We start from the raw sequence: 18,643 nt of genomic DNA, 5'->3' as shown, positions 1-18,643 counted from the left end.
GGTGACTGGAGGTGCAGTTGTTGGTGTAAAGGGAGAAAAGTAGAGTAGGGATTGGGAAAATTAAGCCTCAAAGCACTGAGGCTTTCCCCTGACTATTCCGGGAAAAGATTAAAAGCTACAAGAGTGTCAAAAGCAGCGCCATCTGGTGGTTAGTAAAAAATAAAGCAGCCAAAAGCCTGTGGAAGAAGCTCAGTTGGATGAAGCAGCCACCGCACACTCCATAGATACCTTCAATGTTATATGCACTAATAAAAGGCTAATGTGTGTGTTGAATTTCTCCCTCAGATAAATTCATTTATCCATTAAAGTGTGTCAATAAATGCCAGAATGAACTAATATAATTCAACATGATTTAACAGAAGAACAACATACATATATGTATACATGTGTGTGTATATATACACACACACACACACACACACACACACATATATACACACACACAGTATCTCACACAGTACACCCCTCACATTTTTGTAAATATTTGATTATACCTTTTCATGTGACAACACTGAAGAAATGACACTTTGCCACAATGTAAAGTAGCGAGTGTACAGCTTGTATAACTGTAAATTTGCTGTCCCCTCAAAATAACTCAACACACAGCCATTAATGTCTAAAGTGCTGGCAACAAAAGTGAGTACACCCCTAAGGGAAAATGTCCAAATTGGGCCCAAAGTGTCAATATTTTGAGTGGTCACCATTATTTTCCAGCACTGCTTAACCCTCTTGGGCATGGAGTTCACCAGAGCTTCACAGGTTGCCACTGGAGTCCTCTTCCCCTCCTCCATGACGACATCACGGAGTTGGTGGATGTTAGAGACCTTTTGCTACTCCACCTTCCCTTTGAGGATGCCCCACAGATGCTCAATAGGGTTTAGTCTACCACCTTTACGCTCAGCTTCCTTAGCAAGGCAGTGGTCGCCTTGGAGGTGTGTTTGGGGTCGTTATCATGCTGGAATACTGCCCTGCGGCCCAGTCTCCGAAGGGAGGGGATCATGCTCTACTTCAGTATGTCACAGTACATGTTCGCATCATTCCCTCCATTGAGGGAATGATGCGAACTTTGAGGCGAAATTGAGGGAATGATGGGGACTGTAGCTCCCCAGTGCCGGCAGCACTCATGCAGCCCCAGACCATGACACTCCCAACACCATGCTTGACTGTAGGCAAGACACACTTGTCTTTGTACTCCTCACCTGGTTGCCGCCACACAAGCTTGACACCATCTGAACCAAGTAAGTTTATCTTGGTCTCATCAGACCACAGGACATGGTTCCAGTAATCCATGTCCTTAGTCTGCTTGTCTTCAGCAAACTGTTTGCGGGCTTTCTTGTGCATCATCTTTAGAAGAGGCTTAATTCTGGGACGACAGCCATGCAGACCAATTTGATGCAGAGTGCAGCGTATGGTCTGAGCACTGACAGGCTGACCCCCCACCCCTTCAACCTCTGCAGCAATGCTGGCAGCACTCATACGTCTATTTCCCAAAGACAACCTCTGGATATGACGCTGAGCACGTGCACTCAACTGCTTTGGTTGACCATGGTGAGGCCTGCTCTGAGTGGAACCTGTCCTGTTAAACCACTGTATGGTTTTGGCCACCATGCTGCAGCTCAGTGTCAGGGTCTTAGCAATCTTCTTATAGCCTAGGCCATCTTTATGTAGAGCAACAATACTTTTTTTCAGATCCTCAGAGAGTTCTTTGCCATGAGGTGCCATGTTGAACTTCCAGTGACCGGTATGAGGGAGTGTGAGGGCGATGACACCAAATTTAAAACACCTGCTCCCCATTCACACCTGAGACCTTGTAACACTAACAAGCCACATGACACCAGGGAGGGAAAATGGCTAATTGGGCCCAATTTGGACATTTTCACTTACGGGTGTACTCACTTTTGTTGCCAGCGGTTTAGACATTAATGGCTGTGTGTTGAGTTATTTTGAGGGGACAGCAAATTTACACTCTTATACAAGCTCACACACTCACTACTTTACATTGCAGCAAAGTGTCATTTCTTCAGTGTTGTCACAGGAAAAGTTATAATCAAATATTTACAAAAATGTGAGATATGTGAGACTTTTGTGAGATACTGTGAGATATATATATATATATATATATATATATATATATATATATACACACACACACACACACACACACACACACACACACACATATATATATACACACACATACACACACACACATAACAGAGATGCATGGCAATATTTGCCTGAAATTACATTTGCCTGGGAATGACAGAAAGGTGACAAAAGTTTTAAATTATTTTTATTGAGCTGTTTGACAGTGTTGAGGTAATATATTTCTCCTTTTTGATAGTACTTTCCCTACCTTAGGGAACACTCTTTCACATGGTACAAAGAAACTGCAATGCCAAAGTGTATAAATTACCAAAACAAAAAAAGTGCAAAAATTCACCAAGAAAAAACAAAAAACAACCAAAACAACATAATTTGTGACAAATAATTAGTGATGATTTAAATGTAACATATTGATTATCCAACTTTCAAAGTACAGTACTCCTCACAAACCAACCAACCAGACTGAGCCAGCGAGGACTCAAAGTAAGTTCTGGGGTTCGAACATTCCAACATGCAAATCAGAGAGCAGGTTAGTCGCATAAATTGCTCTCTGGAATAGCCCCCAGGGGTTTGAGTATTCCAACATGCAAAGTGAATCGTGCATGTGATCAGACAGAATCAGACCGGGGGGGGGGGGGGGGGGGGGGGGGGGGGAGCTTGTCCTGTAGTAGGATGATTGTGTTAAAATGACACAATTATGTTGATTGTGTAAAAAGCAAAGCTGAAACCCACAAACAGAATTCTGGTGTAGGTTCCTAAGGAGGCAAGGTGCTGGAGGATGAAGTGGAGGACTATGTTAACTGCATAATTTGTTGGCTCTGTAGGAAAACTGCAGGGAGTCCAGGAGAGGGTCTGTGATGGATTCGAGGTGGGATGGCATGGGGCGCTCAAAGGACTTCATTACCACAGATGGCAGAGGGACAGGTTTGTAGTCATTAAGTCCTGTGATCCTGTTTTTTGGGGGGGACAGGGATGATAGTAGAGGTCTTAAAGCAGGCTGGCACATGGCATATCTCCTGTGAGCTGTTAAAGATGTCTGTAAACACTGGAGACAGCTGATCAGCACAGTACTTCAGGGTGGATGGAGAGAGTGGATGGAGTGTGCCGTACTTGTGGTGGAGGAGGAGGGGGAGGAAGGCGTTGAGGTGTGCAGCTGTGGAGAGGCCCCATCTTCTACTGTGGTGGAGGTGGTGAAGCTAGCAGGCTGAAGCTGGAGCTGACGGCTGCTGTCGCTGGGGATGGTGTCCCATTGTCTTTCAAACTCATTCAGACTGTTGGCCAGATGCAAGTCGTTAGCAGAGTGGGGGGTTTAGGTTTGCAGTTTGTAATCTGTCTGAGCCCTTTCCAAACAGAAGCAGAGTCATTGGCTGAGAACTGCTGTTGTACTTTCTCAGAGTACAGCTGTTTAGCGTCTCTCACCACCTTGCTAAACTTGTACTTAGACCCTTTAAACCTGATTCTGTCCCCGCTCTTAAACGCAACTTCCTTCTCCAGCCTTAGCTGTCTGAGTCTGGCTGTGAACCAGGGTTTGTCATTGTTTTAACTCACCCTGGTGCATGATGGTACACAGCTATCCTCACAGAAGATTATGTATGATGTCACAGCCTCTGTGTACTCATCCAGACTGTTAGTATCATTCCTGAATACATCCCAGTCAGTACAGTTCAAGCATGCCTGAAGATCCTCCAAAGTCTCCCTTTAGTCTTCTCCTCAGGAGGTGAAATGCATCCGCAATTGGGTTAAGGTCTGGTGATTGACATGGCTTATCTAAAACCTTAAAATATTTTCTCCTAATGAAGTCCTTTGTTGTGTTGACAGTGTGACTTGGCTCATTGTTTTGCTGCATGATGAAGTTCCTCCCAATTAGATTGGTTTTTGTAAACCTCTGAGGTCATTCTGCTGCTAACATCATGAGTTCAATAATAAAGATTAGTAAGCCCATTCCAGAAGCAGCCACGCTTATCACTGTATTTCTTTGCAAATTTCAATTTGAACTCCGGTTTCCTCCCCCAGTCCAAAGACATGCATGGTACGCTGATTGGCATGTCTAAAGTGTCCGTAGTGTATGAATGGGTGTGTGAATGTGTGTGTGATTGTGTGTCCTGCGATGGACTGGCACCCTGTCCAGGTTGTACCCCGCCTTGTGCCCGATGCTCCCTGGGATAGGCTCCAGGTTCCCCCGCGACCCTGAAAAGGAATAAGCGGTTGAAGATGGATGGATGGATGGATGGATTTCAATTTGGCCATCCGATTTTTACTGCTGATGAGTGGTTTGCATCTTGTGGTTTGGCCTCTATATTTCTGCTCTCAAAGTCTTCTTCTATCGGTGGGCTGCCTGTGAAGGTTGTTGGTTATGTCACTTAATGTTGTTTTGGGAATGTTTTTTTTTTCAAAACTCTCATAATGTTTGTAATCAACTGCTGTTGTTTTCTTTGGCCAACTTGTTCAATGTCTGGTTGTTAGTACACCAGTGATTTCTTTAATTTCTAAGCTATGCTTGTGCAATGGCTCTGATAGATTTTCCTTCTTTTCTCAGCTTCAAAATGGCTTGTTTTTCTCTTGTCTTCATGTTGGTTTATCTTTTTTAACAAAAAATGCAGTCTTCACAGGTGAAACCCAGGGCTCAAACCAAGAGTAGACATTCAGAGCTATTAATTGTTTGAACAATCAATCTAACAAGGCACAGATAAACAACAAGAAACACAAGTCAGTCACATGTTCTAATATATTTGATCACTTGAAAAATGGGTGGGTTCAAACAAAAAGGTACCATGTTTTAAGTTTTTTAACACATGTAGATGTAAATATCAGGAAATGAAGGCAGAAATTGTGATCTAACGTCTCCCAAAAGTCTTAAGTATATAGCAAAAGCATTGGTCTTGCCATTTCAATAGTTTTGGAGGGGACTGTATGTCTATATGTGAAGTAATCTGGTAAATCAGTGGCACCTGTCAGTATAGTTGTGGCAAGCCTTAAATTATAATTGGACAGCAAATGAGTTTTACACAGTGGGAAGATGTTATTAATTTTAGCAGTGTTGGAAGTATAGGACAGACATTCTACACATAGGACACCATTGGCAAAAAGAAAAAAAAAGGGTGGTGCTGAGAAGGCAGGAACAAAAAAACCAAAACAACCTAGGATGTGGTGAAATGCTCAAGAACAACAAATATTGTAGGTGACCCAGTGCAAAATGCTAGTGGTATGCTCTAATACTTCTGACACCAAGAATATGTCACATGAAAAAAGTTTTCATTTTATCAATCATGAGACTAATATTTGCACTATGGCAAATAAATGAGAGAAGGAAAAGAAGATGGGGGGGGGGATTATTTATTTTTTTAATGTAACCTAACAGTGTTAACTAAATCCTTGGATGGCTATTTTCTCACTGGTTAAGTTTCTCTATGAGTTTGGGTTTCTTAGACGATGGTCTAATGACATGATGATTTCAGTGACTCATACAAACAATATTAAAGATTGTGTGTGCCCCATTCCTGCTACACAGTGACTAAATTTATGTCAGCAATTCACATTTTACTCCACTCTATTTCCCTCTGTTTTATTTAAGATGTCCTTTTTATTTGTGTGATTATTGAAAACACATGTAGTGTGATCAGTTGAGAAAACTGCACTTAATGCTGCACAGTCTACAATGATGGCATGACTGTATGAATAAATCTTTTATTGAAAAATATGAATGCCCTGTGGTTAATTGGAAAATATACAGTCATAGGGAAAAAAAAGTACACCTGCCTTCTTTTTTTTTAAATTATCAGTTGCTAATTAACAATTGTTCTGAATTAACAATTCACCAACTTCTATAAACAAAGAAATAACCCATGATCACAATAAAAAAAACAAAAACAGATTTCAATATGTAGTAATTTTTTCCAAAATGTAAATCAACATTCAGAAACCAGATAGGGAAAAATAACTACACCCTATAATTCAGTAACAGGTAGAACCACCTTTAGCAACAATAACTTGAAGTAAAAGTTTTGTTTTTGTAGGAGTTCATCAGTCTCTCACATCTTTTTAGAGAAGTTTTAGCTCACTCTTCTTTACAACATTGCATCAATGTTTCTTTACAACATTTCATCGATGTTTGAGGGCATTCATTTATGAACAGCTTTTTTATGATTCCCATCTCAATGGAGTTGAGGTCTGGACATTGACATGGCCATTCTAACGTCTTGATTTTTTTCTTCTTTAGCCATTCAGATGTCAATTTGCTGGATTTTATTGCTGTCTCAATGACTGGGCTTGCCATAATTTGAAACTGGTCTCTTTGGGAAGAACATCTTACAGCTGCTGCTACAATCCATCAGCATGGGCTATAAGTAGGAGAAGACCAGGCTAGCGTTGGAGCTGAGAGTCTAATGATCAGGCAGTACGTGGTACAAATGTCTAGATCCACACGGGCCACAAGTGGAAAGCCCATGCTGAAGTTGATCTGGCAATTAGCAGGCTGCAACACAAAGAGATTGGCAGAGTCCAGACAGGAAGCACAGGTCTTGGGTGGAGAGAAGGGTCTGGTCCAAGACCAGCAGGAAAGAGAGGAAAGAACTGGTAGTGTCTGAAGTGACAAGGATTGAGGACAGGCATTATAAGGTCATGGCTGTAGCACAGGGACAACAGGGGGGCTAGACAACATGGGAAGGTGCTGTCGGCAGAAACATCAGCATGGCGAACCTGTAAAAAATCCCAAAGGCAAGGTTTAGTTTTCTTATCAGGGCAATATACAACATACTCCCCTGCCCACTGAACCTGCACCAGTGGTTTGGCAAGGAATAATGCTGCCCCCTCTGTTCACATGCATGTCTCCAGCACATCTTATCAAGCTTCAAGGTTGTGCTCTCCCAAGGCTGCTACAGGTGGTGACACAATCAAGTCTTGAGCAGATTGGCTGAGGTGCAGGAGGAGCACAGACAGGTCATCAGCAGAGGTCAACCTTCACCAGTGCGTCAGCACAACCAATTTGTCTGAGAAGGAGGGGGCAATACAAGCACCACACCAAGCATTCCATCAAGGAAAATTCCATTCACCCAGGACTAGAGAATGGGAGTCAATCTTGGCAGGATGCTCCAGTTCCCAGGGGAAATTAACACAAGTCTCTGTCCTGATATAGTGATGTGGTCCAGCGGCACCAAGACCTTGCTCCTAATCGAGCTAACGGTTCCTTGGTGGGAAGAAATAGAAGCTGCCTTTGAGCGGATGAGGCTGAAGTACTCTGATCTCGTCGCTGAGTGTAAGAAGGCTGGCTGGAGAACCACCATCTACCCGGTAGAGCTAGGATGGCGTGGCTTTGTTGGAACATCAACTGCTTGCCTCCTGAGTGATATGGGAGTAACTGGACCAAACCAGCAGTATGCCCTGAAACATCTGGCTGAAGAGGCAGAGAAAAGCAACTTTTGGATTTGGGTGAGAAGAAAGAAGTGTTGGGGTAACAACTAACCCAAGGTCTAGTTACAGGTGGTGGCAATGCCATAGCAGGCAAACATCTACCTGTGCAAGCAATAGAAGGGTATTTTATCCCACCTGGTTTCTGAAAGTCTACTAATAAAATGTAATAACTTAGATTTCCTTCATGCTCAATAATTTAAACATTTAGTTTGTTTACCGTTTTGGATAGAGATTGCATGAGTATGTGTGTGAGATTTACCTGTAGGTATGTTATCCTGTTTTGCACTAGATCCGAGAGGTCTTTGGCCTCCTTCTCTCTCCAGTCTCCAGCTCCATCTGCCTGGCTCAGATGGTACAAGTCTGTCATGATGGACCTGAATGTTAAACCAGTAAACACCGTGTGATTGCTGGGAAGGACCACATCATGGTGCTTTTTTGCCTTTGCTTGTCCCCAAAATCCACTTGAAGTATGTAAATCTGGCTTAAATGTCATGGTTGGGGATTAAGTATTTCTCTTCTTTTAATTTTTTTAAAATCGTAATACTCGTCCAATAATACCTGTGCATTGTATGCATGTATTTTGTGTGTGTGTTTGTCAAACACCTCTGATGGTGGCCCAAGTCTTGCAGCAGCATGTTGATGTGTTTCTGCAGCTCTCCTGTGTCTACGTGGCCCAGTTTCTTCACCTCACTGCGCACAAAGTACCACAATTCTCGTACCCCATTCTCAATCATTCTCCGTAACTCCTCGTGTTTTCTCCCTGGGCCTGTACACACACACAAATAGCATTCTGGAATTTTAGAAAGAGTTTTGGGAATAACAAAGAAAATTTACCCTTTTGTCAAGGTTTTTCTTAGCAAACTTGAAATCCATCCACGGTGGTTTTCGACTATAAATACATTCAGCATATTATGACAAATACCTGCATTAATTTATAGGACTACAATATGTGATCCTCATGCCCCTGCACACTGAATAACAATGCACACAAAATCAAATCAGTCACTCTATAATTATGTAAGGTTTATAATTTGATTGTACTCAAATATTAACATGTCTATTAGGCCTGCAGGATACATCATCATACATACACAATATTGCACTGCCACAATATCCAGTGATGTTTTGGGCTGATTATATTACCAGACCTGGCAAATCCCAATATACACAATATAACACTGGAGTTTGCTTGTACAAATTATCACTCAAAAATACTTGATAAAAGCAGTATTTTCTCTCCAATAAAACAAGAGATAAGCCAAGTGATGTGAATCTGCAATGATTTGTGCACGTAAGTTTGAATTCTCCTATATTAAAAGACACTTCCTGGAAGCTGTGCCCCTGTCCTCTTTCTCATGTGCTCACATGTGCTCATTCACTTTCTGCTATGGTAAGTGGAGAATATTTTCTGTTATACTGCAGCACTGTTTAATTCTCGATTCTGACTGGCTGACAGACATTCTGAGGTGTGCAATTATTTTTCAGTAAATGCACAGCTAAAGTAGTTCCAGTCAGGTCTTGACCACATTACACTTCACCAAGCTAACTGTAATATCGGAAAGGTTAGCCTACTGTCCACCACAGCACACACATTTAACAACAAACAAAATGATAGCCAATTTAGATTTTCCATAAATAAGTAAGTAATTATTGATAACTGCCCGTTGAATTAGTAGAAAAATCATGCGCACCCGAGGTGGTAATGCAGCCACGATGTGAAGCAGAGGCTTGAGCAATTGACAGTAAACTGAAGAAATTCATTGTCCTTGACTAGATATTCGGCTAAAGCTAACGGCGTCGCATTATGTGCATTTGACGTCATGCACCATCGACTGGGAAAGGGCTTATACTTCGGGTTAGTAAAAAAAACGCTAGTGTTCCATTTGAGATGATATTACCTTTCTAAAATTCATATACTAGATGATAGAGTAGACAGTGCATAGTGTAAGTGTATAGTACGTCATTTGGGACACAAAAGTTTGGCAAAAACATACAAGTTATATAAAATTTTGTTGCCAAAAGAAATGTGAAAAAGGTTCAATTGGACTGAAGTGTCAAATCTTTCACTTAATACATAATGTTAATAGTGATGATAATTAAAAAGTGATTTTAAAACAACCCAGCTGTTTAGGTATTTATTTTGACTGGCACACTCCTGCTCTCTCCCACTCAACACTGAGCAGCATCAAAATGTCGGTCATTTGTACGCAAGTAAGTTTAATGAATAAACAAAATTTTAAACAACAGCTTCCCAAAGTGCTGTACATACAGTTATAGGAAAAAGAAAGCACACACTTCAGTTCTATGGTTTAATTTATCAAGGCCTAAACAACAATTGTGTGGTCCTCACCAACTTCTATAAACAAACAACCAACCTCAGGTGACAACGACAACAACAAAAAAACCTAATAGATTTCAATAGGCAGTCATTTTCCCCACCAAAATTAAACCAACTTTCTGAAACCAGGTGGGAAAAAGTAGGCATACCATTCCTACATCCACAATCATTATGAGAAGAATAAGCAGCCAGGTGTGACTAATGAGATGCACAATATTAGGCAATTATCAAAAAGTGTGACTACCTCTATAAAAGCAGAACTTTTGGCAGTTTGGTATTCTGGAGCACACAGGGGTGTGTCAACATCAGGCAAAAGCCCAAAGTATACTTCACTTATTTAGCATACGGTACACGTGACAAATTTTGTCATCAGCAAAGTATGCGCGTACTGTATGTGCGCCACCAGATTTTTCTAGCCGCACATACTTTGTACACACAGGTCACACATGCGCATTTAATTCTTTTGCACTATTTAGTTGTTCCACAAGGTAGAAAGTGTCACCCAGGGCCATTGATTCTCAAGGTAGTCAAAGAAAAAAAACTGAATAAATGGAAGAGACAGAAACGAGTGAAAGCTCTTTTCTGGTTGAGTGGTCGCACAGACCATCTCTTTCTTTTTTTAATTTCCTCTAGTAACAACAAGTGAAGCAGCAGGCAGGTCTTTCTCCTCCACTGTTCTTCGTGGTGTTGTGATTCTTCTTCGTCGTCGTCGTCCTTCACACAATACGAACTGATTTACATTGTTCTGACTCTTGTAGGCCAGGAGGGGTAGTGCAAGTTGTCGTAATGTACACGCGTCGACCGCCTGTGTACATGTACACGTCAAATGGAGTATACGACTGTGCACATAGGCTAGCTTAAAGTAACTAATTATACCAGAGGCTTAAGAAGAAAGGACATCAGCCACAACCTCAGAGAAGCAATTGTTGCTGCCCATCAATCTAGGAAGGGTAGAAAGTGTAGACTTTCAGCTTTAATTCAAAGGATTTAACAAAAATACTGCATTAATTGTTTAGGAATTATACCCTTTTATTTGCACAGTCCCTCCATTTTCACAGGCTCAAAACTAATTGGACAAACGAACAATCATAAGTATTAGGATTATTTTTAATACTTTGCTGCATATCCTATGCAGTCAATGAGTGCCTTAAGTCTGTAACCCATGGACATCATCAAATGCTGTTTTTTTTTTTTTTCATTGAGATACTTTGCCAGGCCTTTACTACAACTGCTTTCAATTGCTGCTTGCTTGTGGGACTTTCTGCCTTCAGTTATGTCTTCAGTAAGTGAAAAGCATTCTCAATTGGGTTGAGGTCATCAGACATTTAAGAACATTCATTTCTTTGCTGTAAGATGCCCTTGGGTTGCTTCCACAGTATGTTTATGGTCATTATCCATCTGTATTGTGAAGCACCGGCAAATCTGTTTTGCAGCATTTGACTGAATCTGAACAGAAAGTATAGCTCTATATGCTTCAGAATTTATCCTGCTACTTCTATCAACAGTCACATCATCAATAAACACCAGTGACACAGTTCCATTTGCAGCCATACAATTCCATGCCATAACACTGCCTCCACATGTTTGACAGATGATGTGCTATGCTTTGGAACATGAGCCCTTCCTTTCCTTCTCCATACTCTTGTCTTCCCATCATTCTGGTACAAGTTAATTTTGCATCAGAACTGGGCAGGCTTTTTAGAGGTTGGTTTTTTTTTTTAAGCCAAGTCTAATCTGGCTTTTCTGTTCTTGAGTGTTACCAGTGGTTTGCATCTTTAGGTAATCAGTCTGTATTTACATTCATGGAGGTGTCTCTTGATTGTAGACTTTGACAAAGTTATGCATGCCTCCTCCAGAATGTTCTCAACTTTGCTAGATGCAGTGAAGCAGTTTTTCTTCACAAAGCAGTTGCAGCAATTCTGCATTCATCTACTTTAGCCTTATAGGCCTTTTTGTGTTGCTGAGCTTGCCAGTTCATTCCTTCTTTTTAAGAATGTACCAAATTGCAGATACCACTCAAAGTTTCTGCTATCTCTCATATCTGTCCAGCAGCTTATGCTGGGCCGAAATATGGTCATGTAACAGGGCAATGATCCAGTGCACACCAGCAAATTGACATCTGATAGGCTAAAGAAGAAAAAAAAAATCAAGGTGCTGGATTGGCCAAGTCAAGTTAAAACAGACCAATTATGTGACAGACTGTTTACTTCAAGTTATGGTTACTAAAGGTGGTTCTGCATGTTACTGAATTACAAGGTGTACGTTGGTTTATTTTTTGGAAGAAATGACATATTGAAATCTGTTGTAATTTTCTTTGTTGTTTTTGTTTTGTTAGGTGTACTTTCTTGTTCCAATGATTGTATATAAGAATAAAATAGCAGAACAGAGAATAAATTACAGATAGGCACAATATATTTAACTTTATATAAATCAAATATTATAAAATCATGCAGACACAAAAAATAATAAGAATAGTAACAATAAAAATAAAATAAACAAAACAACTCAACACACAAGCATGAAAAGGTTGTTGTTTTTTTAAAAATGGTAACTGATAAGGCACTCTTGATAATTAGGGGTAGGTTGTTCCACAGCCCTAGCACAGCAAATGCATGGTCACCCTTTAGCTTCAACCAATTGAGGATACTGAGGACCTCAGAAAGCTAGGAGCAGAGTATAGAACGAGCAGGCCCAGACAATGTAGGAAGGGGCTAGACAATTAAGAGCTTTAAAAACAAATAAAACCATCGTAAACCGGATCCTGTACTGGACAGGGGGCCAGTGAAGAGAGGTTAAAACCGGAGTGATATGATCCATTTTCTTGGTGCCAGTAAGCAGTCTGGCTGCTGAGTTCTGAACTAGTTTAATGTGATCCAATGCTGACTTATTGAGTACTATGTCTAAGGAATTACAATAATCCAACTGTGAAGAGCTGAAAGCACGAATGACCATTTCCATATCCTGATTAGAATGGAGTGCTTTGATTTGTGCAGCTTTTTGAAGATGGTAAAAACTACTGTTGATGACACTTCATTTGCTGGTCCAATGAGGCTTTACATGCTGCAAGAGAGATCCTAGGTGATATAATAAACTGGCAACGTCAAATTCACATGAATTTTTTGACGCACATCAAGGAATTTTTCGGTAAATGTGTTTCAAATGTAGTTTATGCATGTCGTCTTATCAAATAAAAAAATTATTCGCCAAAATTGAGTGGATAAGATTTTCATGCACATTTTAGAGATTTTATTCGCATCTTGTGCTTCCATCCAGCATTTTTTTATGCAATATCCCACAATTTGCATAAATACAAATTTATATATGAATGGAAACATAGCTATAGATAGTGGTACTAGCCCATTATTCACCACACCAATCTGTGATATTAATTTTGCTGTCTCATTAAATCAAATTAGATTCTAAACTCTTTTAACAGTGTGACTAACCATGTGCATGTGGGCAAGTGTGTGCGTGTTAATCCACATATAATGGCATTCAACAAAATACACATGTCACAAAATGTAATGAGTGTTTCTCACCATCAACAGGTAGGCTCCGGTAAGAGTTGATCTGTTCTTTGGCTCTCAGTAATTGCTCTTCCAGGCTGTGGAGCTTCCCTGCAGCACCAGTATCTGCATCAGCTTGACCCTCTGGCAACCTGAGAGAGAGGAGCAAGAGGCATTGCACTAATGTACACTGCATCAGCCTAAAACACTGCATTGCATCAGCACCAGCCTAACTTCAAGACAATCAAAATCAATCAACTTTACTCACCAATAGGTCTGCACGATTATGGTCAAAATGATAATCACTATTATTTTGATCGATATTGAGATCATGATTATTTATCACGATTATTCATTGATTTTAGGGACAACATTTTTATTGCACTTTCACATTTAAATAAACAGACTGCTGCTTTCACCTCCGTGTTGTGCTACATTCCTGCTAATGTACAAATCTTTGCATCAAATTAGACTGATCCTTGAAGTGCATCATCTCATTGAAGCAAAATATTTTTTAAAAAAAATTGTACCCAAAATATAGGATAAGTAAGAAATAAAAATGCCATCAACCAAATTAAAATATGCAATCAAATATAACAATTTGCAACCAAATGAAAACAATTCAGGCCTATGCAGAAATGACAGTAACAGTGTTTACAGGAGAAGAGATGCAGCCAAATCACCCAACAGAGTGGTGCAAGGGTGACGTCATTTTGTAGTGATACCTGGAAGTTAGCATCACACTGGTTCCCTCGACAAAAACCCAATATGATTTTTACATAGGCTTTTGGATTATTGCAAAAAAAATAAGCTCAGTGACCAACAAAAGTTTACAACACTAACATGTTTTGTCCATCAAGATAATTTTCACAAATGAACACAACTTTTATGAAGTTTGAAGCCTAAATACAATTGGCAGAAATAAACATCTAACAGTGCATGATAAACGAACTACACTGCGGTTGCTCGACTTTAAATGTCACCATCACCAAGATTCCCACAACTTTTCCAAACTTCATTTAAAACATTTTTCATAATACGGATTTACTCCGTGGATGCATCTTCATCCACTTTTTTGGGAAGTGTGCACAGCATACTCCTTCTACTTAATTCTGATTCCTTCTACTTAATTCTGATAAAACAGAAATACTTTTATTAGGCCCACGTTTACTTTTATTTTTTTTATTAGGCCCACGTTTAAAGATTACTAGAAGTAATCTTTCTGATCACATGGTTACTCTGGATGGTCTTTCTGTTTCATCATGTACAGCAGTTAAAGACCTTGGAGTGATTATTGACTCCAGCCTATCATTTGATGCTCATGTAGATAATATTACTAGGATAGCTTTCTTTCATCTCAGAAATATTTCTAAAATAAGAAACATATTGTCACTACATGATGCGGAAATACTAGTTCATGCATTCGTCACCTCTAGATTAGATTACTGTAATGCCTTACTGTCTGGATGTTCCAGTAGGAATATAAATAAGCTCCAGTTAGTCCAGAATGCAGCTGCTAGAGTCCTAACTAGAACTAGAAGATACGACCATATCACACCGATATCATCAATACTGCATTGGCTCCCAGTAAAATCTCGCATTAACTATAAAATACTTTTATTAACCTATAAAGCACTAAATGGTCTCGCGCCACAATATCTAAGCGACCTTTTGGTTTTATATGATCCGCCACGCCTACTTAGATCAAAAGATGCAGGCTATTTGACGGTACCTTGAACAGTGAAGGCTACAGCAAGGGGAAGAGCTTTCTCTTATAGAGCCCCACAGTTATGGAACAGTCTTCCTATTAGTGTTCGGGACTCAGACACAGTCTCAGTGTTTAAGTCTAGGCTTAAAACGTATTTGTTTACTCAAGCCTACCCTGACTAGATTCTGTTCTACTACTTCGCAGTCATAATAATCTTTTTTCTCCCACTCTCCTTTCGCCGAGCCCCACACGAATTTATGGAGATACTAGGGATCCAGATCCTTTCTGCCTCTGGATGGAGCTCAAATCTTCTCTAATTCCAGACTGCTGGGACTACGGCTGCTTCTAAGGCGATACAGACTTCATATAAATCCATAATGAACTTTTTCACACTAACTGTTGTTACCCAGATGAAGATGGGTTCCCTTCTGAGTCTGGTTCCTGTCAAGGTTTCTTCCTCTTAAAACATCTTAGGGAGTTTTTCCTTGCCACCGTCGCCACTCAGTGGCTTGCTCAGTTGGGATAAATTCACACCTTTAATATCTGTACACCATGTTGATATTTCTGTAAAGCTGCTTTGAGACAATGTCTATTGTAAAAAGCGCTATACAAATAAAATTGAATTGAATTGAATTGAATACCTGTACCAGTTTATCTGCAAAGTTTTTTCCTGTTCGGCGTGGTGATGTTTAATGTCCCCAACAACGTCTGTAGTCCCATTTAGCAACATGTTAGCGTCATGATTTCCCCTCGAGCAAGCGCTGGGGCATGTAACATGCTCTTTTAGGGACACTGACTTTGTTTACTTTCTACATGTGCATTTCTTACGATTTCTGTCCTGTCTCTGCCCATTGTCATTGGATGTTCCCTTATGTGTCATCATTAGTCTCAGTTGTTTTGTGTTCACCCTTAATTCAGTTTGTCATTTAAACCCCTCGTGTCTCACTGTTCGGCGTGCAGTATTCATGAGTTTTCTGTGTACATTTGTTTATAACTTCACATCTCATAGTTTTGATCCTGTTCTCGACTTCATTGTTGGATTCTTGTTTATGCCCGTTTGCCAATCACCTGACCTTTTGCTTGTTTTTGACCACGCTACTGTCTAACGTTTTGGATTTGTCTGCCTCTCTTCAATAAATCTCTTATATGCACTTGCATACGTCCTAAACCCTCATTACGTGAAAGTTAGCAACTGCCTTTTTCAATACACATAAAAGCTTTAAAAAAATCATGAGTGGTGCTTTACTAACGTATTTTATATCGTAGAATAAAACGTGAAAATATTTTGAGCTTATGTTCACCACAGACCTTATTTCAGGCTTTTAACCAAAATCCCATTCAAAAAACCCATTGCCCTTGGGATGGAACTGGAAGGGCTAAAATGCTTACTTGTTTCTGGGTTTTGGCATACAAAATGATGTCATCCCTGTCCCACTCTATGGTGACTGGCTGCAAGTTTACGAAGCGCTTGATTTCAACTGCAGCGGAGTTTTCCATGGTCGGAGTACAAGCTTTAAACGTCAATATCACAGTCGATCAAGTTTATGTAATCGTGGGTAGTCAAAATTGTAATCAAGATCAATATTTGATTAATTGTGCAGCCCTACTCACCAAAAACCTAATTTCTCAGGGTTAAATGCAGTGATATCTGGCCCTAAAGTAACAATGTAGCACAGTCACAAATACAAAACCACACTGACAAATTATGACTAATCTGCTCAGTGCATTCATTTTGAAATTTTATGTAATTTTACTACTTGTACAAATCACTAATCAACACTTCAAACCTCTAGTGAGCTAACTCTAGTTTCATGGACTGGAGCAATTCTAGCATTGTGGACTTGACATTTACAGTCAAAACTTGAAATATAAATTCTCATAGAATGTATTTATCATCAGTATACTGAACCATCTTTTTATATTTTCCTAAACCCCTGACAATAGAGTTCAGACATCAGGAAAATATCAGTCTATACAAATATTTTCTATTTTAGACGAGGAAAACATCTACATTACAGACATGACAAAAAAAAGGACATGAGTTTTTGGGAGACAAGATACTTGTAGGAATTCTGTGAAATAAAATGCACAAACCAGAAGTATTAATACAGACCAAATGGTGAAGGGTGGGCTTCTCCATAGAACATGAAAAATCCTTTTATTTTAATTTTCGTTTTCGCATTTATGAGGAAAACCCATTGTTATGGACATGACATCTCTCCATTATGGTTGTGACGGTTCTGAAAGGAGCACTTACATGGCTATGGAAACGCATAAAAAATGCTTTAAAATCTTTAACAGAGACCTCTAGTGCGTATTTAAACCACCAAACTTTGACCTCTGAGACATCAGTATGGCAAGGCTGCACAATTAATCGACTTAAGTTAAATAAGTTAAATTAAATGAACACATTAAAAAGTTATTTACAGATGCATCAAAACTACACAGGCAGTACAGAGGCTATATTTGTTGTTTGGCATTTATATTTTTTGTACAAAGCCTATGTTTGCTGTTTGACATGTTAGAGATTTGGTGAACACCACACAATTTAATTATATTATACTTTTTTATCAATTACATATTTAGCTAAAAAATTAAAAATAGAAGTTTGAAATCAGGCTATCTTGCATTAGTGTGTAGGCTATTGTGCAGTGAAAATTACCCCACAGCACCATCTAGCATCCAACTAGTGCTAATACAGGTATTACGGTTTTGAACTAGGGATGTGAAAATTGAACTAAGGATGTGAAAATTGTGATATCGTGACAAGTCTACTCCGTAGAAATGCTGACTGATGTTCACGATTAATTTGGTTAATTCGAATGACCGTTTTAACACGATTTTCCAAATGTTCTAATTGAGATTATACATGTTGATATATTACATATATAAACCCAAATGTCTTTGGTGAATAGCACAAACAAATGAATTGCCCTTACCATTCCTGTAGTATATACACCAGTTGATACCCCCCATGATCTCCTGGGTTACAGATTACCTCATGGGCAGACCTCAGTTTTTGCAGCTGAGGAACTGTCCCCCAGTGGGTGGTCAGCAACACATGTACTCCTCAAGGAACTGTCCTATCTCAATTCAGACTTTAAATACAACACAAAGTTATGCCACCTGCAAATGTTTGCGGACGACTCTGCTGTCATAAGCTTTATTGAGGGAGGACAAGAGACTGAGTTTAGGATACTAGTCTACAGCTTCGTGGAGTGGTGTGGAGCTAATCACCTACAACTTAAAATCTTAAAAATAAAGGAACTAGTAATTGATTTCAGTCAAAAAAAAAAAAAAAAAAAAAAAAAAGGACCAACCCTCCCCTGTCTGCATACATGGGTGTAACATGGAGATTGTGGACTCCTATAAATACCTGAGGGTTCACACTGATGACAGACTTGACTGGACTAAAAACACTGTGGCAATCTACAAGGAACAGAGCTGACTGTACATCTTGAGAAGACTCCGGTCCTTCAATATGTGTAAGATGCTTCACGTGTCATCAGTCTGTTGTTGACATTTCCTTGTTCTATTCTGTGTTGTTCTAGAGCACTGGGGCTAAAGCTAATGAGGCCA

General features: G+C 39.8%; 1 protein-coding gene across 2 annotated transcripts in view; it reads right to left on the bottom strand.

Annotated features, from left to right (window-relative positions):
- Positions 1–18,643, bottom strand: part of LOC128612442 (alpha-(1,6)-fucosyltransferase-like) — a 92,311-nt gene that overhangs the window by 39,673 nt on the left and 33,995 nt on the right. For both annotated transcript variants that reach the window (XM_053632619.1, XM_053632620.1), the window contains exons 3-5: positions 13,390–13,508; positions 8,116–8,278; positions 7,772–7,886 (exon numbers count right to left, since the gene is read on the bottom strand). In XM_053632619.1, the coding sequence (XP_053488594.1) occupies positions 7,772–7,886; positions 8,116–8,278; positions 13,390–13,508 (397 nt within the window). The remainder of the gene's footprint in view (positions 1–7,771; positions 7,887–8,115; positions 8,279–13,389; positions 13,509–18,643) is intronic.

The sequence above is a fragment of the Ictalurus furcatus genome, chromosome 9 (genome assembly GCF_023375685.1).
Source record: "Ictalurus furcatus strain D&B chromosome 9, Billie_1.0, whole genome shotgun sequence".
In the NCBI taxonomy this organism is placed as follows: domain Eukaryota; kingdom Metazoa; phylum Chordata; class Actinopteri; order Siluriformes; family Ictaluridae; genus Ictalurus; species Ictalurus furcatus.
This window is presented reverse-complemented; position numbering and strand designations above follow the sequence as displayed.